General features: G+C 39.4%; 2 protein-coding genes across 17 annotated transcripts in view; both read right to left on the bottom strand.

Moving 5' to 3' along the window:
- Positions 1-25,152, bottom strand: part of LOC139029633 (zinc finger protein 266-like) — a 38,880-nt gene that overhangs the window by 12,529 nt on the left and 1,199 nt on the right. For 3 of the 16 annotated variants that reach the window (XM_070463836.1, XM_070463852.1, XM_070463843.1), the window contains exon 2: positions 378-466. In XM_070463836.1, coding sequence (XP_070319937.1) covers positions 378-466 — 89 coding nt within the window. Of the gene's footprint in view, positions 1-377; positions 7,768-8,846; positions 8,991-10,541; positions 10,826-25,152 lie in introns of those variants that run through there. The other 13 variants (XM_070463854.1, XM_070463857.1, XM_070463859.1 and 10 more) reach the window with 13 other exon arrangements.
- The window catches only part of LOC110147038 (zinc finger protein 266-like), a 30,568-nt gene continuing 28,805 nt past the window's right edge, over positions 23,390-25,152 (bottom strand). The window contains exon 6 of the transcript XR_011486367.1: positions 23,390-25,078. The gene's annotated coding sequence lies outside the window, so the exon portion shown is untranslated. The remainder of the gene's footprint in view (positions 25,079-25,152) is intronic.

The following is a 25,152-nucleotide window of genomic DNA, read 5'->3' as shown; positions in this document are numbered from 1 at the left end:
AAAGGTCTTTCTATCTACACTCATTTCTGATCAATATGGAACCAGTAACACAATTCTAAGCAAATTACAGATATTTGTACAAGCTGATGAATAAATAAATTCACTGAGAAATACATACTCTCATTCCTTATCATGTCAGGACAACAGGAAAAAAAACACACGAAACGGGAGTTGCAATCATGAGACAGACCTTCTGCTTCCAGAAGGTAATTATTGAAATATTATGATTATTCAGAGCAATCCCTCAGCAGTATGAGAGCTTCCATTTTGGGAGGCAATTCAACAGGGATTCAGACAGACTTTATTTAAGTAGCTCAAATGTGTCCATCTGGTAAATGCAGTAGGTCATTTTGTATAAGGATATGCTTTCTTCTTACCTGAGAATAATTTCTCAAACACTCAGTTACCATCCTGTTTGCTTCTATCTTTTCCTCAGGAAGGCAGAAAGAGTCCTTAGTAAGAACACCTGGGAGAAGAAGGAAGGCATGAGCACCCAGAATTGATCATAATTCCCTTGGTCCTTGCGTGGAAGTCATTCTACTTTAGTTTAAAATTCCCAAATATCCCTGTGCATTCAGAAAATCTCACAGAGAGGAAAGCTGGTGAAGTAGGTGCACATTGAGCTCACATCCCCTCTCAGGAACAAATAAAAAGTACATCCACACGTGGAGCAAGTCTCACTGAAAACAAACTGGACATCAGCAGAAAGATGCTTCCAAAACCAAGTCTGTACAAAAATGTCCCCACAGAGTCAGGTAGGAAAGGAGGGGAAGTGGTCGGGGGTCCAGGAAAGGAACAAAGAAAAGGAACATCATGGGCTTGGAGGTTTGAACCACAAATTGGACACTGCAAACCTGTAGTCTGACATCAGGAAGACAAGTTCCCTTAGCTGGTTTGAAAACAAGTGGGACTTACAGGGGGGCTGTAAGAATCCAAGACTCTGCTCCTGATGAGAGTGCACAGCTTGCTTATTTCCAGGAACAAGGTGGAGGAAGCAGGCTGAACCTGCCTGAAGCTCAGGTCAGTTTCCAACTAGGGAAAAGTGTTTGCTGCCAAGGAAGAGTATACACTTGGGGGATGTACCAGATTGGGACCCAACACCTCATCTGAATGGGGTGAGAGAGGCTACTGCTGGCACTTGCGGAGGTGGTGGATCATGAGTTGTCTGGCTCCTTGACTGGCTTCCTGGACAGTCTCAGTGTGTGTCTGGCACACAGCAAACCTCCTGCTCTAGTCCTGAGAGAAAAGAGAGAGCACACTTGGAGGGAACAGAACCAACTAGACTCGACAGTCAAGGCTTCTGCTTCCAGCACGTCGGGACCTGCCCCACCCCTGCTGACAGGTCACTGACAGCCACTGAGCATGGGAGAAGGACCAGCCTACACAGGGTTCTGGCTCGAGCCCTTCTATCTCCAGCCATCACCCAACAAGGTGACAGCTGCCAAAACTCCCCGAGGAAAGACATGATATGTGCTCACTTTGTTTTTTAAAGTGTTATTTATTTATGGCCATGCCACACAAGTTGTTGGATCCTAGTTCCCTGACCAGGGATTGAACCCATCCCCCTGCAGTGGAAGCAGAGTCTCCACCACTGGACCACCAAGGAAGTTGCCCTGTGCTTACTTTAGATCCAGCTGCCAATCAAAGCTACGGGGTACACGAAGAATGCATAAGGGTCGTCCCACAAAAGGACAGACCTTCAAAGATGGGATAGGCAACTGTTTCACTTAATTTCATAGTGACAGAGAAAGTTAAACAAAAGGAGAAGACAGAAGAATTTGTTTCAAATGAAAGGATACATACACAAAACCCTGACAAACAACTAATTCAATGAAGATAAATATAACAAGGGGTTAAAGCAGTAGTAATAAGAATGCTAATTGAACTTGGGAAAAGAAAGAAAGAACACAATGAGAATTATAACTAGAAAACATAAAAAAGAACCAGTCAGAAGTGGAGAATACAATAACTGAAATGACAAACACACTAGAAAGGATTAACAGTAGACGTGGTGACACAGAAAGTATAAGTGATCTGGAAAATAGAATAACAGAAATCACTCAATCAGAAAAATCAAATTAAAAAAATTAGGACAGTTAGGAATTCCTTGGTGGTCCAGTGATTGGGACTGAGCACTTTCACTGCTGTGGGCCTGGGTTTGATTCCTGGTTGAGGAACTAAGTATCCTCAAAGCCACATGGCGGGGCAGAAGAAAAAACAGTTTAAGGAACTTCTGGGACAACATGCTGCATTCTAACATTCTTATTGGAAGGGTCCCAGAATGAGGAGAGAGGAAAGGGTCAAAATGTATTTGATGAAATGATGGTTGAAAATTTCCTGAATCTGAAGAAGGAAACAGATATCCAGGTGCAGAAAGTACAGAGTCCCTAACAAGATGAATCCAAAGAGATCTGTACAAAAATATATAATAATAAAATGCAAAAGCTAAAGAGAAAATTCTAAAGGCAGCCAAGAGAAAAACAAAGCATCACATACAAGGGACCCCTTTAAGGCTATCAGCTGATTTTTCTGCAGAAACTTTGCAGAACAGAAGAACATAATACATTTAAAGTGCTTCAAGGGAAAAACCTACTACTTAAGATACTCTACTCAACAAGGTTACCATTCAAAACTGAAGGAGAGATAAAAACTTATCAAGCAAAAACTAGAAGAGTTCATCAGTACTAAAAGAACCCAAAGAGAAATGTTAAAGGGTCTTCTCTAGGTAGAAACAAAAAGGCTACAACAAGAAGAAAGAATGTATAGGAAAGGATAATTCCACTAGTAAAGGTAAATATATAGTAAAGGCTGTAGACCAAGGGTTTAAGTAAGCTAGCATGAAGATTAAAAGAAACTGTGACTACAATAATCAGTTAAGGGATAAACATAAAACACGACATTGAAAACAAACAATGTGGAAGAAGGGAGCAAATAATTTAGAATGTGCTTGAAATTAAATCACTTTTAGTTTAAAACAAGTACATCTAGTTACAGGTCAACATATGAACCCCATGGCAATCACAAATTAGTAAAGCTAAAGACATACACAGAAAGTGAAAGGATGGAAAAAGATATTCCACACAAATGCAAACAAACAAAAATCTGAAGTAGCATTACTCATAGCAGACAAAGAAAACTTTAAAACAAAGTCCAAACAAAAGACAAACAAAGGCATTTGATAATGATAAAAGCATCAATACAAGAGGATATAACATCTGTTAACCTATATGGCTTAATACAGGAACACCTAAATAAATAAAGCAATTACAGTCATAAAGGGAGACATTAATCGTAATACAATAAAAATAGGGAATTTTAATGCCCAACTTATATCAGTGGACACATTATCAAGACAGAAAATAAGTAAGAAAATAATGGTGCTAAAAGACACATTTAGGCCAGCTGGACTTAATAGATAACTACAAGACATTCCATCCCCAAAGAGCAAAATAAATATTCTTTTCAAGTACACATGGAATGTTCTCCAAGAGAGATAACATGTAAGCTCGACAAATTTAAAAGGATAGAAATTATATTAAGCATTTTTTTCTGATCACAGTGGTATGAAACTAAAAATCAATTACACAAAGAAAAATAGGAAAAGAATAAGCATGGAGACAAAGTAACATGCTATTACAAAACCAATGGGTCAATGATGAAATCAAGAGGAAACCGGAAAATACGTCAAGACAAATGAAAACAGAAACAAAACTTCACCAAAGTTATGGATGCAGCAAAAGCAGTTAGAAGAGAGAATTTATCTTATGATAGTAGGACTATCTCAAGAAATAAGAAAAAACTCAAATAAACAACCTAATTTAATACTGAAAGGAATTAAAAGAACAACCAAAGCCCAAAGTTATCAGAAGAAAAGAAATAAAAAACATCAGAGAGGAAATAATCTGAGAAAAGATCAGTGAACCCAAGAGCAGTATTTTGAAAAGATAAATAATGTTGATGAGGCTTTAACCTGGCTCATGAAGAAACAAGAGGAAAGAGGGTACCAAACAAAAGCAATAAAAAATGGGAGAGGAGAAATTGCAACTGATATCAGAGATTCAAATAATCACACTTTTTTTTATTTTTATTTTGCAAATAATCATACTATTTATGGAAAAAAAAAAGAATTCTATGAAGTTACATGCCAACAAATTGCACAATCTAGAAGAAATACATTCCCACTGTCACACAATCTTCCAAAACTAAATCAGGAATAAATAATCTAAACAGACCAATTACCACTGCTGAAACTGAATTCGTAATCAAAGCCCTTAAAAACCAAAGTTCAGGGCAGACAGTTTCACAGGGGAATTCTACCAAACATAAAAAGAAGGCTTAATACTTATTCTTTTTTGCCATGCCACATGGCATGCAGGATCTCATTTCCCTGACCAGGGATTGAACCCACACACACTGCATTGGAAAAGCAGAGTCTTAACCACTGGCATGCCAGGGAAGTCCCTTTAATACCTACTCTTATCAAACTATTCTGAAAAACTGAAGAGGTGGGAACACTCCCAAATACATTTTATGAGACCATCATCATCCGATGCCAAAATCAGGAAAAGGTAGTATAAAAAATTAAAATTACATGCAAATATCTCTCATGAATATAGATGCAAAAATTCTCAACAAAGTATCAGCAAACTGAATTCAAAAATCTATTAAAAAAATCACTCACAATGATCAAGTGGGATTTACTCCAGGGATGCAAGTATGATTCACCATCCAAAAAATCAAGTAATGTGATATACCACATTAACAAAAGGAACAATAAAAATCACAAGATCATTTCAATAAATGCAGGAAAAATATTTTACAAAACTCAGCATCTATTCATGATAAAGACTCTCATCAAAGCTGGTATGTAGAGAACATATCTCAACATAGCAAAGGCCATTTATACAAGCCCACAGCTAACACCATACTCAGTGGAATACAGAAAGTTTTTAATCTAAAATCAGAAGACAAGGATACCCACTCTCACTACTTGTATTGGAAGTCCTAGCCACAGCTATCAGATGAGAAAAAGAAATAAAAGGCATTCAGATAGGAAAGGATGCAAAGAGTCAGACATGACTGAGTAACTAACACTTTTACTTTTTCTTTTTCAGATAGGAAAGGAAGAAGTAAAATTGTCACTATTTGCAAATGACATGGTACCAGTTCAGTTCAGTTCAGTTCAGTCGCTCAGTCATGTCTGACACTTTGCGACCCCATGAATCGAAGCACGCCAGACCTCCCTGTCCATCACCAACTCCCGGAGATTACTCAAACTCATGTCCATCCAGTCGGTGATACCATCCAGCCATCTCATCCTCTGTCGTCCCCTTCTCCTCCTGCCCCCAATCCCTCCCAGCATCAGGGTCTTTTCCAATGAGTCAATTCTTCGCATCAGGTGGCCAAAGTATTGGAGTTTCAGCTTCAGCATCAGTCCTTCCAATGAACACCCAGGACTGATCTCCTTTAGGATGGACTGGTTGGATCTCCTTGCAGTCCAGGGGACTCTCAAGAGTCTTCACCAACACCACAGTTCAAAAGCATCAATTCTTCAGTGATCAGCTTTCTTTATAGTCCAACTCTCACATCCATACATGACCACTGGAAAAACCATAGCCTTGACTAGACGGACCTTTGTTGGCAAAGTAATGTCTCTGCTTTTTAATAAGCTATCTAGGTTGGTCATAACTTTTCTTCCAAGGAGTAAGCGTCTTTTAATTTCATGGCTGCAATCACCATCTGCAGTGATTTTGGAGCCCCCAAAAATAAAGTCTGACACTGCTTCCACTGTTTCCCCATCTATTTTTTTTTTCCAGCTAAGACAGCAAAAGAGATGATTTATTGTACACGTTACATTCAGTCACAACTGAGAAGAGAACTAGTCCATAGTTATCACAGGTCCAGGGCAAAGGACCAAAAGGGACGGCTTGATACGAGCAAGGTAGGTCTCTCAAAGATGGTCAAGGCGATCAGAATGGCCATAGATGTTCCAGATCCATTGAGAAGCTCTACATAGTAGGCATGCAGTCCAAAATTTGTACCAGCGTCCCTGGCCTCTGGCTTCCTTTGTTTCTGCTTCTGTGGCTTCCATGGGTGTACAAGTTTACTTTGACTTCTGCCTCATCTTTCTTTTTTTGTGCTTCAGCCTGTGTATTTGCTTCTTCCCCCACTTCGCTCTCATGGCGCAGAGGTTTCTCAAAAGATGGCGCTAAGGCCTAGAGGCCCATCTATTATATATACATATAAAACCTTAGTCTCCACCAAAAAACTAATGAATTCAGTAATGTAGCAGTATACAAGATTAATATACAGAGATCCGTTGCTTTTCTATACAATGATAACTATCAGATACAAAAAGCAAGAAAAAAAATCCCATTTAAAAATGCATTAAAAAGAATTAAATTACTAATTTAGAATTAAAAAACTTAACAAAAAAGACCTATACTCTGAAAACTATAAAACACTGAAGGAAATTGAAGATGATATTACAAAGAAGTGGAAAGCTATCCCATGCTCATGGATTGGAAGAATACTGTTAAAATGTCCACACCACCCAAAGCAACTACAGATTTAATGCAATCCCCAGAAAAGTACTCACTATCAGTGAAAACTGTCGGTTGTCACAGAACTAGAACAAATAATCCTAAAATTTATATGGAACCAGAAAAGACGCTAAATACCCAAGGCAGTCTTGAGAAAAGAACAAAGCTGGAGATATCACATTCCTTGACTTCAGACAATACTACAATACTACAGTAATCAAACAGTACAGCACCGATACAAAAAAAGACACACAGAACAACAGAATACAGAGCCCAGAAATAAACCTACACACTTATAGTTAATTAATCTATGACAAAAAGAGGCAAGAATACACAATGGAGAAAAGACAGTCTCTTCAATAAATGGTGCTCAGAAAACTGGACAGCTCATGTAAAAGAATGAAACTAGAACATTTTCTCATACTATGTACAAAAAAACTCAAAATGGATTAAAGATCTAAAGGTTAAGACCAGAGCCATAAAACTCCTAGAAGAAAACACAGGCAGAACAGTCTGTGAGATAAATCATAAAATTCTGTTTTTGGATCTGTCTACTAAAGCAAAGAAAACAAAAGCAAAATTAAACAAATGGGATTTAATCAAAAGCTTTTGTATAGCAAAATAAACCATCAACAAAATGTAAAGACAATTTACTGAATGGGAGAAAAACATCTGCAAATGATATGACCAATAATAGGTTAATATACAAAATATATAAACAGCTGCACAACTCAAAATCAAAAAAACAAACAATTCTATTAAAAAATGAAGGGAAGTCTTGAAAAAATTTTCCTAAAGAACATGTACAGACAGTCAAGAATTACATGAAAAGATACTAAACATCATTCATCATCAGATAAATGCAAATCAAAACCATAATGAGATATTACCGCACACCTGTCAGAATGGCTGTCATCAAAAAGACCACAAATGACAAATTTGGCGAAGATGTGAAGAAAAGGGAACCCTTGTATTTTGTTGATGTGACCTTAAATTGGTGTAGCCAGTAGGAAAAACAGTATGAAGATTCCTCAAGAAACTATAATATGATCCAGCAATTACACTCCTTTGGGTACATACACAAAGAAAATGAAAACAGTAATTTGATATAAATTTATTTAATTGGTGGCTAATTACTTTACAATATTGTAGTGGTTTTGCCACATATTGACATGAATCCACCACGGGTGTACATGTGTTCCCCATCCTGAACCCCCCTCCCACCTTCCTCCCCATCCCATCCCTCTGGGTCATCCCAGTGCACCAGCCCCGAGCACCCTGTCTCATGCATTGAAACTGGACTGGCAATTCGTTTCACATATGATAATATACATGTTTCAATGCCATTCTCCCAAATCATCTCACCCTCCCCCTCTCCCCAGAGCCCCAAAGATTGTTCTATACATCTGTGTCTCTTTTGCTGTCTCGCATATAGGGTTATCGTTACCGTCTTTCTAAATTCCATATATAGGCATTAGTATACTGTATTGGTGTTTTTCTTTCTGGCTTATGAAGACAGTAATTTGAAAAGATGCATGCACCCCAATGTTCATAGCAACATTATGTACATACAGAAGCCAAGATATAGAAGCAACCTAAATATCCATCAACATATGAATGGATAAAGAAGTTTCACAAAATAAAATATCATTCAATCATAAATAAGAATGAAATTTTGCCATTTGCAACAACACTGATTGACCTGGAGGCTATTATGCTTAGTGAAACAAGTCTGACAAAGACAAATACTGTATGTTATCACTTATATGTGAACTCTGAAAAATGAAGGAAATGAATAGAACAAAACAGACTCAGAGGTATAGTGAACAAACTAGTGGCTACCAGTGGGAGGGCCAGTAAGACTGGAGTAGGGAATTAAGAGGTATGAACTACTATGTATAAAATAAAAAAGCTACGAGGATATACTGTACAGCACATGGAATGTAGGTGATATTTTATAATAACTTTAAATGGAGTATAACCAATCAAAATAGAGTCATTATGTTGCATACCTGAAACCAATACACTACTGTAAATAAATTATACTTTAACAAAAAGTTAAAAAAATAAAATTGACATTGCAACTCTGAGATAAACACACTCAAAACCAAAAACTAAAAACCTCACAAGTACACACTACTGCCATGAAGTACCAGGGAAGTCCTGTCCCATCTGGAGCCAGAGACCCACCAGGCAAAGAGTAATCAGTCACTTCACAGGCAAGGAAACCTAAACGCTGAGTAATGTGACTTTTTACTTATCAAGGCAATAAAATACATGAATAGGACTATGCAGCAACTCTACCTCATGCATACATACTAGGAAGCTCTCTTAGAGAACATCATTCTCTGGCTCATTTCAGCTCCTCTTGGGTAAACAAGCAGTACGACTGCTCAGAACCACACCAAAGAAATCTGTATTTTAAAAACAGAACCCAAAGCTGAGTCTCTGGGGGAAAAAAAAAAAAGCATTAATGACAAATTACCATGGGGCATATGATAGGCTGCTATGCTGCAAGACTGATAGTGAAATGTGCATAAATACTCTTTTCTGAATCATGATCATTTCAGGGTAGCTTCAGAATATAAGTGGATAGGGCCATCTCCATCCCTCTGAAGACATGGTTATCTGGAGCTCAGCTTCATATCAAGTACAAATCAACAAATACTAATTATCAGTCATCAACATGATAAATTAGTTCCTTCTGTGCAGAGGACATTTATGAAAGCTACTAAAACTGTATGCTCTACAACAAGAGTATCAGTAACATCAACTGCCATTTATTGACAACCATTATGTACCAACTATCTCATGAGGACCTTATAAGTCTGTTTTATATACTTCACAACTTCAGTATTTGAATCTGCTCTTTCAGTTGTAAACTGCATACAGTCTAAACACTAATCTGGGCTTCCTTGGTGGCTCAGCTGGTAAAGAACCCGCCTGCAATGCTAGAGACCTGGGTTCAATCCCTGGGTTGGGAAGATCCCTTGGAGAAGGGAATGGGCTACCCACTCCAGTATTTTGGCCTGGAGAATTCCATTGACTGTATAGTCCATGGGGTCGCAAAGAGTCTGACACGACTGGGCAACTTTCACTTTAAACACTAGTCAAGGGATTTCCCCGCTGGTTGAGTGGTTAAAACTCTGCACTTCCACTGCAGGGGACATGGGTCCAATCCCTGGTTGGAAAAATAAGATCCTAAATGCACACTAATGAAGTGTATCTGATAAAAATTTAGGGTGCAGCTAATTTTGGACACTTTCAATGAAGAAAGCAACATAAAAATCTCCTATTAAATAGATTACATGCGTAAGTAATACTATAGTATATTTTAGGCTTCCTTGGTGGCTCACATGGTAAAGAATATGCCTGCAATGCAGATCCCTGAGCCAGGAAGATCCTCTGGAGAAGGGAGTGGCCACTCATGCCAGCATTGTTGCTTGGAGAACCCCATGGACAGAGGATCCTGGCAGGCTACAGTCCATGGGAGTTTCAAGAGTCGGATATGATTGAAATACAATAAAGTGTTAGTTTCAGATGTACTCAAAGAAGATTCAGTTACACATATACACACAAGAGCCTTCTGAGATGCTCTTCCAGGGCTGGAATCCTCAAATCTGGCTCAAATAAAGTGTTCCAACTCTTCCATAATTTTTCGCGGAAAATAACACACATCCTTCCCCCGAATCACATATATACTGACATGCCACCTCATCTCTTCAAAATAATTTCTCAGAGCTATCTCAGAGGCTGACTCCTGGGCAACAGTCCCCAGTAAAACTTTGAATAAACTCAATTCTTTCATTTTCAAGTGAACATCTTCATATTCAACAGGAATACAGCAGGATTACTAACTTCAAAATAACCAGAAGGTGCAGGGGCCTGAGTAACCTGAATCAAACAGTGGATATTCATGATCTCAAAAACTAAAGTCACAAAAAAGGCTTTCGAATAGTGAAGCACAGTGAATGACAACACCCCGAACACTCCCCTTACCGCACATACGACCTGGATGAATGCAGGGCCTTAGGGCCCGAAGGATGTGAGAGAGAGGGGCCAGGCCTGCCCAAGGAGATCTCTCGAAAATTCGGACCAAACCTGTCCTTTAACGCGCTCCTTGTATCCCACTGCCCTTCCTGAACATGGGCCTCACCAAGGACACGCTGAAACACAGAACGACCAAAACCACTACCTCCCAGAGGCACGGAGGCGCCGGACGGAAGACCGACTCAGACAGTGACGCAACTTCCGCTTCCTACTTCGGTCGTGGCGGGGCGGAGTTGTGAGGTTAGGACTGTCAGTCAAATTCAGCCATTGCAGAGAAAACTTGCAGTTTCTCCCACCGTTGCGGGTGAGGGGTCTTGCGGTCGATTCATTGTTGGGGCTGGAAGCAGAAACACTCCCACCGGATGATTCCGAGGCTAAAACTAGGCCCGTGGGCGGAGCTGCGAATGGAGGGCGGGACCCATGCCCGGAAGTGATGGGGAGGCGGGACGGGGCGTAGTCCCGGCTTTTGGGGTCTGAAGGGAGGGGCTAAGGGTGGGTACTCATCCAAATGGTTCGTCTTCGAAAGGTTTTGTACTTGTCTGTTCTCAGCTCCCTGAATCCCTTAGAGTCTCTTGTATTGACAAACCTGCCAATCCGAGATACGGTCTATCTCCTCTATTAAATCAATCTCGTATTTAACGTTTATTTTTGCCTTACTTCTTTGTATGAAGTTAGGACACCGTGCTAAACTTAAATTATTGACTCCTTTGAGTATTCTAAGTAGTGACATTTTCCTGTAACCTTTGTATATATTGTGTTAAAGTATGTATTTTGGTTTTTTATTTTTCCGATCTTAACCATACCGTTTAGGGCCCCTCATACTAAGCTGAGGAACAGCTCTGATAACCAGGCCTTCTTCACCCATTCAGAAATAGTTCTCAGTTTTCTCCTTAATCATGTTTTCTGTATATTTCAGTGTGTGGCCGCAGAGGAGTTTATAAAGGTATTTCGAAATCCTACTTGTTAGCACATTTATCAAAATTGCTTATGTGCATTATCAAATGTGTTTTATGCGTCTGTTAAACGGATAATTGTTTTGCTATGTTAATATTTCATCAATTGCAAATGAGATATTCACTTTTTACATAGCCAGAGGACTCTCTTCTTTTTTTAAAAAAAATTTTTATGGGTTTTCTCCTAGCCTTAAAAATTCTCTTCCAACTCTAGGTTACATACAGATTTTCTAATTTTCTTCTAAAATTTATATTTTTACTGACATTTTAATCCTCAAAGAATGTGTTTTGGCATGTGTTATGGGGTAGTGGTGGTGAAGGAAATGGCAACCCACTCCAGTGTTCTTGCCTGGAGAATCCCATGGACAGAGGAACCTGGCAGGCTACAGTCTGTGGGGTTCCAAGAGTCATACACGACTTAGTGACTAACTGCTACTAAAATTCGCATTAGAGAAGGAAATAGCAACCCACTCCAATATTCTTGCCTGGAGAATTCCATGGACAGAGGAGCCTGGTGGGTTGCAGTCCATGGGGTCACAGAGAGTCAGACACAACTGAATAACTAACACACACACACACACACACACACACACACACACACGGGGTAGTGGATACAATTATGTTTTCCCTCTGGAAAGAGGATGAATTGTTTACTGATAAATTATCCTTGACATACTAATTTGAAATTCCACCTTTATTAATCAATAAATTCCTATATATACCTAATTCAGGTTTTAGACTCTTCTGTGTCAGTAATATTTACTTATACCTGTATCAGACTCTTTTGATAACAACAGATTTATGTTATTTTAAAACCTAGTTGTAAAAATATAATGGAATTTTGGTTCCATTAGAAAGTACCCTTTGGTGGTTACACCCCCATATTCCTAGACACTTAACATCCATGCTGCCATGATTCTACCTTCTGTCTCTATACATTTGCCTTTTCTAGACATTTCATGTAAATAAGATCATGAAACTTTTCATCAATAATTTTTTCACTTAGTATATTTTTCAAGATTCATGTGTTGTAGCATATATAATTTCTTTGTATTTCAGAATGATATTCCATAGTATGAAGATATTGTTTTATTTACTTATCAATTGATGAATATTTGGATTGTTTCCACTTTGTGCATATTATGAATAATGGTGCTATGAAAAGCCAGATATATTCAAACATATTTTCATTTCTCTTGGGCCTTGTTATTAGGGTTATCCAGAGAAGCAGAACAAATATGTATATATTTGTTGTATATATCTCCTATTATTATCTACTAGGGAAGGATGGAATACCAAACCAATTAAGGAATCAAAATAATAATGACTGCTTTTATTGATGACTGCTACTAAATCCCACCAAACCTTCCTGAGGTACAACATGTGTCCCAGAACTTTCCACTCAATAGATGAAAAGACCTTAGCTCATGCTTTCTATGGGCCAAAGATGGCCCTAGAGAGCTTAGCATCCCTTTATGTCTGAGTTGCACACTTCTGAATACAGAGCAGATTCCCTCAAATGTCCCATAATTTGGTGTCAGAAGTTTCAGAGCAGAAAGCAGGAGGTGTTTGGCATGTGCCTGTGGTAAGGTGTCCAGTTGGATCTGAGCAAAAAGCTTGTCACAACTTCCACTGAAATAATTAGAGGAGACATGGCTCAAGTAACAGCTGTAGCAAGAGGATTTTGAAATGGTGCTTGCCTTATCCTAATAATGCTAGACTGGGTGACTTACACAACGGAAATATATTTTCTAACAATCCTGGAGTCTGCAAGTTCAACATCAAGGTCCCACCAGGATTGGTTTCCTCTGAGGCCATGTGGGGTCCAGCAGCTGACTTCTCAAAAGCCAATAGACAAATAAGGTTGGTGGAAAGGAAAGTTTGCTTTACTTTGGATGCTGGCAACCTGCAGGGTGGCAGAGGAAGGGCAGATGCCTAGCAGAAGGCTGACTCCCTGCACTGACAATCAGTGGGAAAGAGCTTTTATAGACAGAGGGAGGGGCCTATGTGCAGATATAGTACAGTCAGCTCTGATAGTCTCCTTGAAATTGGGCATGTGGTGTCCTAATCAGACTCATCTTGTTTAACTATAGTTAGTCTTCAGTTGCAGGATTGGTTTGTTCCCATTTCTTTGATGGCAGTTCTTGGAACTGTGACAGTTTATATCATGACTACAGTCTGGTCATCATGTAGTTAACTTCTTTCACTTGATGTGCAGTTCAGTATCTACAAGATACCTCACAGGTTACGGCTCAGGATATCATCTATAATAGTCCTTGAGGAGGAACTAAATGTCCTTGACTCTGCTTACTATGATATTAACCATTATTACTTGGCCTCCTTTGACAATTTTCCTTTGTTTCTGCATTTTCTCATGTCTCTGATTAAGCTTATTCTTTGACTAAAGTTGTTCCACAGGCAAAAGGTAGGCTGAGGACATGGGGGGAGCATAGATCATAAGGTCCTGCTCCATTTCACTTGGATTGCAGATGGCCACCATCATGCCTATTCTGAACCTGGTCCTCCCTTTGTGCAGGTTTCCCTGGCCTCTATGTGTGTTCTGACTTCCTCTTCTTACAAGAACACCACAGTGATTGAATTAAGGTTCACCCTGGTGACTTCATGTTAAAATTAACTACCTTTTGAAAGGCACTTTCTCCAAATACAGTCACATTCTGAAGCCCTGGGAATAAGGATATCAACATAAAATTTTGAGTGAACACAGTTCAGTCCATAATAGTACACAAATAAGTGTAATATTATTAAATAAGTGTAATATTATTGTTGGTCATATGGAAAACACACTGAAAAAGACGAACCTGATGCTGTCTTGACCGCAGTGTTTTTCACTTTGTATTCCTTTACACTGCTATTAGATTTGGAATTTTTCCTTAGAGATAAAAATTACCTAACAGTTGCATGTCATTAAAAGATATATGGAAAACAAGACATTCTGAGATTAACAGATGGACTGCAACCATTATACAAATTTTTGATAGTTACAAATGTTCAACTTGTGTAGGTGATGTTTAGTATCTGGCAAAAACTAGAAAAGAAAAAAATTGGAATATTTGTCTGCTCCCAAGTTCATTTTTTTTTTTCTATTTTGTCCTTTTTTCCCCACAAAAGATGAAACCAGTTTCTTTCTAATGCTAATAATAGCAATGGTTTGATCAACTCATGCCTTTAAACATTTCTAATATATTATCTTCTAGGTACTGGTATAAGACTTGGAACAAAATAAAGGCCCAGATTTCATTGAGATTATATTCTACTGGGAGAAAGGAAATAAAATAATACATAAATAAATGGTAAACCAGACTTTGTGATAAATCCCAATAAAAAGTAATTAGGAAAAATATTTTATTATGTTATTACTTAGCTGTCTAGAACAGTTCCATGTGTGGATCTGTTTACATCATCTGTGGTGTTACTCTGATATAACATGTTTGAGGAAAAGGAAGGAAGGAAGAAAAAAATGTAAGTTTGTTCTTGGAAAGGTTCAGTGGATGTGCCTGTGAAACCCCCCCACTAATATCTACTTGGCAGTGGCATGTGTTGGCCTGTTTCTCAGCAGTAGTAGGGAGAGAGAATTAGATTTTTATAGAGAAACAGGCCAAAAAGACAGTCATGCTTGACTGAGCCTTACTCAGGATGCTTGTGCTCTTGGTTTGTCCCTCACTTCCCAAGAAAAGTCATTCCCAACTCCTGACCCCCATTAATCACAAATGAGCTCTCCAGGAACACTGTCCATGTTGTTGAAGATCACAATCTAAGTGGCTAATAGGATTCATTGTAGCGAATCCTGTGCTGTGTTGCCCATTTCTCCCTTTAGAATTAAAGGCTTATTTTTCCAAGCATACAGATCAAGAGCCCCGAGGCTTCTCTATGATAACTGCTCTCAACTAAAGATAGCAGCCTCACCTGAGATCACACCACTCAGATCTCTTGTCATGGGAGCATAAGTGACCACCATCTGTATCCACCACTGTGTTTGCCCTGAGGTTGCTCCTGCTTCCAGCCACTGACTGAGGAAATGGCAACCCACTTCAATATTTTTGCCTGGAGAAGCCCATGGACAGAGGAGCCTGGCGGGCTACAGTCCATGGGGTCATAAAGAGTTGGACATAACTGAACGATTAACAGTGTCACTTTTCAGCATAGCTTGAAGTTCAATGGTAGGAATTTCCTGGTGGTCCAGAGGTTAGGACTGGCACTTTCATTGCCATGGACCCAGATTCAATCCTTGATGGTGAACTAACATCCTGCAATCCAGGCAGCATGACCAAAAAAAAAAAAAAAAGTTGAATGGGACTTTTGTCATGTCTCTAGAACTGTTACATTTTTGGTGTCCAGGCATCTAAACCTGAAAAGGCCATAGTTGTGTAGAGCTGGAGCACAGACTCTTCACATGTCTCACCAGGAGTGATATTACAAGGGTTCACGTCAGCTTCCCATCCTTGATTTCTGCATCCATGTCCTACAAGCTGGAGATACAGCACATTATGCTAGCTATTGGTTTAGAAGTGTATGGCGCATCATGTGAGGTATGTATGTACCCAGACATGCCTGTGTATTCAGCGGCTTGCACTAAATACCATCATTCTTCTTGAAATTAAATGTATTCCCATAACCTCCCTTAAATTTTAGTTTTAACCCTCCCATTTTAGATACTCCATTTATTCTATGTTTTTGTCTCTGTCTTCCCCTTTTGTGATAAACTTTAAAGATGATTTGTTTGCCACATTGTATCTCCTCAATACTCGCTTCAGCTGAATCTACCTGGTTAATTGTGGCCCCTGCCCCTCGGCATGTGCTGTGCTCAGTCTTGTTTGACTCTTTGCAACCCCATGGATGGTAGCCCACCAGGCTCCTCTCTCCATGGAATTTTCCAGACAAGAATGCTGGAGCAGGTTGCCATTTCCTACTCTAGGGGATCTTCCAGACCCAGGGATAGAACCTGCATCTCTTATGTCTCCTGCATTGGCAGGTGGGTTCTTAACCAGTAGCACTACCACCTGGAGCCCTCCCTAATAGCAATAAAGGACTCCATGTTTTAGTTCTTGTAGGAATTAAACATTCCTTAGGGGGTACCTGGTCACTTTGAAGTCAAGTCAAAGAATTTCTCCTTGGAGAACATACCTTTTTCTCCCACTGCTGCCACACACAACTTTAGTTGAAATGTTTTCATTTTCTCTTCCTTGTACCCCTATAGAGTTGAGTTGTTTGGAGAGAGGAAATTCACTAGAACAATTTATTTTAATGAGGAGCCCTGCGAATATAGCCCTTGAGATAACAACATGCACTTGTTGCCCCTTTGCTATAAGTCTGTGACCCCAGCCTTGGTGAAAACCCAAATGGGTTTCTGCAGGACTGACTGCAGATAACAAGAAAGGTTTGCTGATAAGCATCAGAGACAGTGTCCCAGTAAAGCGGTGAGTAAGAAGGAAATGAAGCAAGATGGTGGGTATTGGGCTTTACCTCTAGAATAATGAGGCTGGGACAGTCCCATAGTTATTTAGTCTAGGAAAGGGAAGTCTGTAGTTAGCAGGTACTTTAGTTCTCTGTATTGATGTTTCACCTTACCCACCTTATTGTGTCCACGATATCATCTACAAACAATGTAATTATTACTGACATTTGGTACTCATTTCATTGGCTCATTTTACCATTCTCTTTACATGTTTAAGAGAATATCAACGAGTAGACTGCCTTGTCCTCTTCATGAATTTAACACAAAGATTTACTGTTTAATATAGAATATCCAGTTGACTGTAGTCTTAAAATGCATATTATTTACTGACTTAAGAAATGGTCCTTAGCTTCTTTATTTAGTGAGAGGCTCTGTCCTGGCTGCTAACCACAGTAATGGCTCTTACATTCCCTCAAACACATTTTAGACTGTAATTATGGTTATGATTGCTCTCCCCTGACCTATTTTTGAGATAAATTATGATAGCAAACATCCCAGTAATAAGCAGAATTCCATTTCTAGAGTAAGAATTACTTGTTCACTATATATTATTCTTTTAAAATATATGTATGAGTGTACTCTAATTTTACAATTCTAAGTGTCTATATTCAGGCATATAGTGGGCTTGGAGGGTCCTTTTTGTGCGTTACAGTTGATACTTAATGGTCTCAGTCTTTATTACCTATCTAACACTTGCCTGTGTTGAGCAGCTGTATGTGCCAGCACCATGTAAGTCACTGGAAACACAATGATGAGCAAAAATGGTCATGACCTCTGACCCACAAATAAATATAAAATTACCAACACGAGAGTTGCATCAAGAATAGTACAGGGTCAACTAACACCCAAAAAAGATGTCCTTTTCATTATAGGGGACTGGAATGCAAATGTAGGAAGTCAAGAAACACCTGGAGTAACAGGCAAATTTGGCCTTGGGAGTACAGAATGAAGCAGGGCAAAGGCTAATAGAGTTCTGACAAAAGAACACAGTGGTCACAGCAAACATCCTCTTCCAACAACACAAGAGAACACTCTACACATGGACATCACCAGATGATTGACACCGAAATCAGATTGATTATATTCTTTGCAGTCAAATATGGAGAAGCTCTATACAGTCAGCAAGAACAAGACCAGGAGCAGACTGTGGCTTGGATCCTGAACTCCTTATTGCCAAATTCAGACTGAAATTGAAGAAAGTGGAGAAAACCACTAGACCATTCAAAATCAAATCCCTTATGACTATACAGTAGAAGTGAGAGATGGATTTAAGGGACTAGATATGATAGACAAAGTGCCTGATGAACTCTGGACGGAGGTTCGTGACATTATACAGGAGGCAGGAATCAAGACCATCCCCAAGAAAAAGAAATGCAAAAAAGCAAAATGGCTGTCTGAAGAGGCCTTGCAACTAGCTATGAAAAGAAGGGAAGCGAAAAGCAAAGGAGAAAAGGAAAAATATACTCATTTGAATGCAGAGTTCCAAAGAATAGCAAGGAGAGATAAGAAAGCCTTCCTCAGCAATCAATGCAAAGAAATAGAAGAAAACAATAGAAGGGGAAAGACTAGAGATCTCTTCAGAAAATTAAGAGATACCAAGGAATATTTCATGCAAAGATGGGCTAAATAAAGGGCAGAAATGGTAGGGACCTAAGAGAAGCAGAAGATATTAAGAAGAGGTGGCAAGAATACACAGAAGAACTGTACAAAAAAGATCTTCATGACCCTGATAATCATGATGGTGTGATCACTTACCTAGAGCCAGACATTCTGGAATGCGAAGTCAAGTGTGCTTTAGGAAGCATCATTACGAACAAAGCTAATGGAGGTGATGGAATTCCAGTTGAGCTATTTCAAATCCTGAAAGATGATGCTTTGAAAGTGCTGCACTCAATATGCCAGCAAATTTGGAAAACTCAGCAGTGGCCACAGGACTGGAAAAGGTCAGTTTTCATTCCAATTCAAGAAAGGCAATGCCAAAGAATGCTCAAACTACCGCACAATTGCACTCATCTCACACGCTAGTAAAGTAATGCTTAAAATTCTCCAAGCCAGGCTTCAGCAATATGTGAACTATGAACTTCCAGATGTTCAAGCTGGTTTTAGAAGAGGCAGATGAACCAGAGATCAAATTGCCAACATCTGCTGGATCATACAAAAAGCAAGAGAGTTCCAGAAAAATATCTATTTCTGCTTTATTGACTATGCCAAAGCCTTTGACTGTGTGGATCACAATAAACTGTGGAAAATTCTGAAAAAGATGGGAATACCAGACCACCTGACCTGTCTCTTGAGAAACCTGTATGCAGGTCAGGAAGCAACAGTTAGAACTGGACATGGAACAACAGACTGGTCCCAAATAGGAAAAGGAGTACCTCAAGGCTGTATACTGTTACCCTGCTTATTTAACTTTTATGCAGAGTACATCATGAGAAACGCTGGGCTGGAGGAAGCACAAGCTGGAAGCAACATTGCCGGGAGAAATATCAATCACCTCAGATATGCAGATGACACCACCCTTATGGCAGAAAGTGAAGAAGAACTAAAGAGCCTCTTGAGGAAAGTGAAAGAGGAGACTGAAAACGTTGGCTTAAAGCTCAACATTCAGAAAACTATGATCATGGCATCCGGTCCCATCACTTCATGGCAAATAGATGGGGAAACAGTGGTTGACTTTATTTTTCTGGGCTCCAAAATCACTGCAGATGGTGATTGCGACCATGAAATTAAAAGATGCTTACTCCTTGGAAGGAAAGTTATGACCAACCTAGATAGCATATTAAAAAGCAGAGACATTGCTTTGCCAACAAAGGTCCATCTAGTCAAGCCTATGGTTTTTCCAGTGGTCATGTATGGATGTGAGAGTTGGACTATAAAGAAAGCTGATCACTGAAGAATTGATGCTTTTGAACTGTGGTGTTGGAGAAGACTCTTGAGAGTCCCTTGGATTGCAAGGAGATCCAACCAGTCCATCCTAAAGGAGATGAGTCCTGGGTGTTCATTGGAAGGACTGATGCTGAAGATGAAGCTCCAATACTTTGGCCACCTGATGCGAAGGGCTGACTCATTTGAAAAGACCCTGATGCTGGGAAAGATTGAGGGCAGGAGGAGAAGAGGACGAGGATGAGATGGTTGGATAGTATCACTGACTCAATGGACATGGGTTTGGGTGGACTCTGAGAGTTGGTGATGGACAGGGAGGCCTGGCGTACTGCAGTTCATGGGGTCTCAAATAGTCGGACACGACTGAGCGACTGAACTGACCTGAACTTGACTTGTGGGCCTCACACTCTGTTGTCTTCATCCTCCCCCAGTTCTCATCTTACTTGACGCTCACATCCCTTCTATTACCAAACTCACCAACTCCAGGGTAACTGTGAATTCTGTTGTCTCAGATCAAAATGCGTGTCTTTCCCTTATTTCCTCTGATTAGCAATTACCTGCCCCTCTTCTCAGAGCTCAGTATTCTTATTTCAGAGAGGTCTTTTTTATCCACCTGTTCAGACTAATTTGCTCTCAATGATTTTTTTTCTCTTAATTTTATTCTTGGCAGCTGTTCACCTGACCCTACCCACTCTCCCTCCTGAGTATACTATTGTTTAGTAAATTCTCACTTTATTTGAAAACACATGTTACTTGCATTCTCTAGGTATAATAGTGCTGGGCATTTTTTCTGTCATGGAGACTGTAAACATTTATAATCATCCTAAATTTGTCTCTTATTTTTTCAGGATGACTTTGAGAGAGCTAAAGCTTAGGCAGTTACCCTCAAGGAGAAGGAAGAGGCGAGCATTCTTTTAAAATTCCTTTGCCTTAGTCACAAGGGACATGGCTGCCTTAAACTTTGTATTAATAGTGGAATAATATATCTTGCCTAAGACCTGGTCTTTCTTTAGATCAGGAGCTCATACATATGCTTTTCTTAGGTTCTATGTTAATAATTGTAACAATCTATTTTGCCTGGGAACCTGCTTCTCAAGCAACACCATATCTCCCCCAGAGGCACTTTGCCCAGAACCTGTTCCTTCTGGCTCATCTCACTGTACTGTTATCTCAGGATACATGCCTTGGGAAAGGGTCTGGAAGAACTTTTACACTTTGAGGTATTCTTTATATCTATTCTCAGCAGCCAGCTGAAAGGTATATAAAACCCTGCTAAAGTTCATGATGTGGGCACCCTTCTGTCCTTTTCAGTGTCTTTGCTGGAAGCTTTCTCTATCACTGTTACTTTAATAAACCTTGCTACACGAAGCTCTGAGTGACTGAGCCTGTGTCTTTTGGTCCCAGAATGAAATCTCCTTTGGAGGCCACGAATCTGTTTGACACCGATCACTATGCTAGGCCATCATCTTGTTTGACTTTTTAATAGAAGCTTTGAACATTTTACATCAAAATTTTCTAAATAGTGATATATATATATAATATTATGTATATTATATACATTATGTGTGTGTGTGTATACATTATGTATATATATGGCTGAACTGGTGATTAGCTGTGGCATTTGGGATCTTTAGTTGGGACATGCTAACTCTTAAGTTGTGGCATATGGGATCTAGCTCCCCTGCCAAGGTTCCATCTTGGTAATCCTCTGCACTGGAAGGGTGAAATCTCAACTACTAGAGAAGTCCCCAGAATGATCTTTGATGGATGTCCCTGTATAAGGGGAATAATGATCAGTGATACTCATGCAAGACAGATTTATTGTTAGACACTCATATTTATCAAATGTCTGCTATTTGTCACAAGAACCATGCTAGAAAAATTACATGCATCATCTCATTTAATTAACTCATCAGTCTTACAATGTAGGGGATATTTATTATTCCTGTTGTAGGGGTGAGGTATTTGCAGCTAAGACAGGTTAAGAAACTTTGTCAAGGTCACACAGACCTTAAGTTGGTGAAGCAAAATTCTATTCAAGGAACTCTCACTCAAGATCCCATTATCTGAATGACATCTCTATACTTTGAAAAGTTATGTATCAAAAATATTAATAATTTTTGTAATAGTAATAATAGCAGCCATCACTTCCTGGGATCCTCCTCTGCCACAAGGGTCTTTTTAATTCTCACAAGGTAATAACCATTTTTTTTTTTTTGGTTGAACTGGACCTTGTGGCTTCCCATAGTGTTTTCTCTAGTTGTGGTGAGCAGGGACTACTCTCTTTTGTGGTGCATAGGCTTCTCATTCTGGTGGCTTCTCTCACTGCAGAGTGCAAGCTCTAGGTGCATGGGTTTCAGTAGTTGTGGCACACAGGCTCAGTAGTTGTGGCACATGGGCTTAGTGGCCTCATGGCATCAGAATTTTCTGGACCAGGGACTGAACCCATGTCCACTGTATTGACAGGTGGATTCTATCCACTGTACTAGCAGGAAGTCCAGAGTAACCATACCTTTATAAATTAAAAAAAAAAATAAACAAATAAGGCAATTTTAATTAAGCATTAACTGTCACAATAATAGGGAGGATCAAGTCATAGAATTAATTTTGTCTGAGTTGGGATACCATGTCTTAAAAACTATTATTAAACTATTTGAATGAAAGATTATCATTTAGCAATATTAAATGTCTTTAATCATTTTGCAACTGTCATATTATAAAAATCTGTTTATGTCCATAGCTTCATATAGAATTAGAACCAGTGAATAAAGAAGTTCCTGCTATACAGCACAGGGAACTAAAATTAATATCCTGAGATAAATCACTTAAATCACAATGGAAAAGAATATGAAAAAGAATACATATATGTATAATTCTTACTCACTTTGCTATACAGCACATATTAACATAAATGAACTATACTTAAATAAAAACAACAACAACAACAAAAAAAAAACAAAAAACAACAACAAAAGAATTAGAACTTGTGGTAGGAGATAAAAAATTTTTCAGCTAAATATTTTAGCTGAAAAAACATTTTAAATGCAAATGAGCTACCATTTGACTGAGTGAATCACTATCACAAGAAGGACTAATAGAGGGTAAAGGATATCAACCAGAAGGTGGAATCGTAACTGATAACTAGCCGAGTTGCCACTTGGCTATTAGGTGAAACTTCCATTTGTCTTGTTCCCCAGCAGACACACAGCTACATGGGAGCAAGAAATCATATGGGAGAATCAGTTTCTCCTCCTGGACCTCTCAGATGATCCTAAACTGCAGCCCCTCCTCTTTGGAGTGTTACTGTCGATATACTCGTCACCGTGCTTGGGAACCTGCTCATCATCCTGGCCATCAGCTCTGACTCCCACCTCCACACCCCCATGTACTTCCTCCTCTCCCACCAGTCCTTTGTTGACATTTGCTATGTCTCTACCACTGTCCCCAAGATGCTTGTGAACATTCAGTCACAGAACAGACATCTCCTACACAGGATGTTTCACTCAGGTTTATTTTTAAAAATTTTTGCAGGAATGGTCGGTCTTCTCCTGACTGGAATAGCCTATGGTTGGTTTGTGGCCATCTGCCAACCCCTGCACTACACGGTCATCATGAACCCATGTGTCTGTTGCCTCCTGGTTCTTCTGATGTGTTGGTTCATCATTTTCTGGTTGCTCTGATTCATATTCTGTTGAGGCGACTGACCTTCTGTACTGGCACTGAAATTCCACATTTCTTCTGTGAACTGGCTCAGATTATCAAGGTGGCTTGCTGACACCTTCATCAATAACATCTGCTTGTATGTGGTCACTGCCTTTCTGGGTGTGTTTCCCCTCACTGGAATCCTCTTACTCCCAAATTGTCTCCTCTTTAATGAGAATGTCCTCTGCAGCAGGAAAACATAAAGCTTTTTCCACCTGTGGGTCTCACCTCTTTGTGGTCTCCTTGTACTATGGGACAAGGCTTGGGGTCTATTTCAGTTCTGATATAACCCATTCTTCCCAGAGAAGCTCTATTGCTTTTGTGCTGTACACTGTGGTCACCCCTATGCTGAATCCCTTCATCTACAGCGTGAGGAACAGGGATGTGAAGGGGGCTCTGGGAAGGTCCCTCAGCCGAGCTGCTCCTTGTCTGTGATGGGTCACTGGCCTCAGAACTAAATGGACATCACAAGGCTCAAAGACACATTGTGAAGTTAAACATCTTCATCCTTTTTTGACCCTAAAACACATGCTTCGTTTCTTCTATTCTCAAAGCTCCTGACATTTGTTGTTTTATCAGTTTCTCTTCAACACCCTCATCAGTAATTCCTTCTTTTCTTTCCTATTTGCAGACCATACATTTCTATGTTGGGCCCGCTTTCTTAGAGCCATTCCAACATTTCTTAGAGTGATTTCCAACATTAGGTTTGAAGCACTCATATCAAATGTGGCATGGTTTTCCCCACAATTATCCTCTCAAATATTGATATTTGTCTCCTTAATTTTTCTGTAAAAGAATAGGAATGAAAATCACACAATACTGATAACCAGCTTCACACATCAAGACTGTTCTTATTTTTTTAATGTTGTTCAATTGCTCAGTCATCTCTGATTATTTGTGATCCCATGGACTGCAGCACACCACTCTTCCCTGTCCTTCACTATCTCCCAGAGCTTGCTCAAACTCATATTTATTGAATTGATGATGCTATCCACCATCTCATCCTGTTGCTCCCTTCTCCTCTTCCCAGCATCAGAATCTTTTCCAGAGTCAGCTCTTCTCATCAGATTGTCAAAATATTGGAGCTTCATCAGCAGTCCTTCCAATGAATATTCAGGGCTGATTTCTTTTTTTTTTTTTTTTTAATTTTTATTAGTTGGAGGCTAATTACTTTACATAGGGCTGATTTCTTTTAGGATTGACTGGCTTGATCTTGCTGTCCAAGGGACTCTCAAGAGTCTTCTCCAGACCACAGTTCAAAAGCATCAATTCTTTGGGGCTCAGCCTTCTTTATGGTCCAACTCTCACATCCACACAACTACTAGAAAAACCACAGCTTTGACTAGACGGACCTTGGTCAGCAAAGTGATGTCTCTGCTTTTTAATATGCTGTCTAGGTTTGTCATAGCTTTTCTTCCAAGGAGCAAGCATTTTAATTTCATGGCTGCAGTGATCATTTGCAGTGATTTTGGAGCCTAAGAAAATAAAGTCTGTCACTGTTTCCATTTTTCCCCCATCTATTTGCAATACACAGTAATAACCATAATAA

The sequence above is a fragment of the Odocoileus virginianus genome, chromosome 3 (genome assembly GCF_023699985.2).
Source record: "Odocoileus virginianus isolate 20LAN1187 ecotype Illinois chromosome 3, Ovbor_1.2, whole genome shotgun sequence".
Lineage (NCBI taxonomy): Eukaryota > Metazoa > Chordata > Mammalia > Artiodactyla > Cervidae > Odocoileus > Odocoileus virginianus.
The sequence above is the reverse complement of the archived record's forward strand: the minus strand, read 5'-3'. Positions and strand labels throughout refer to the sequence as shown.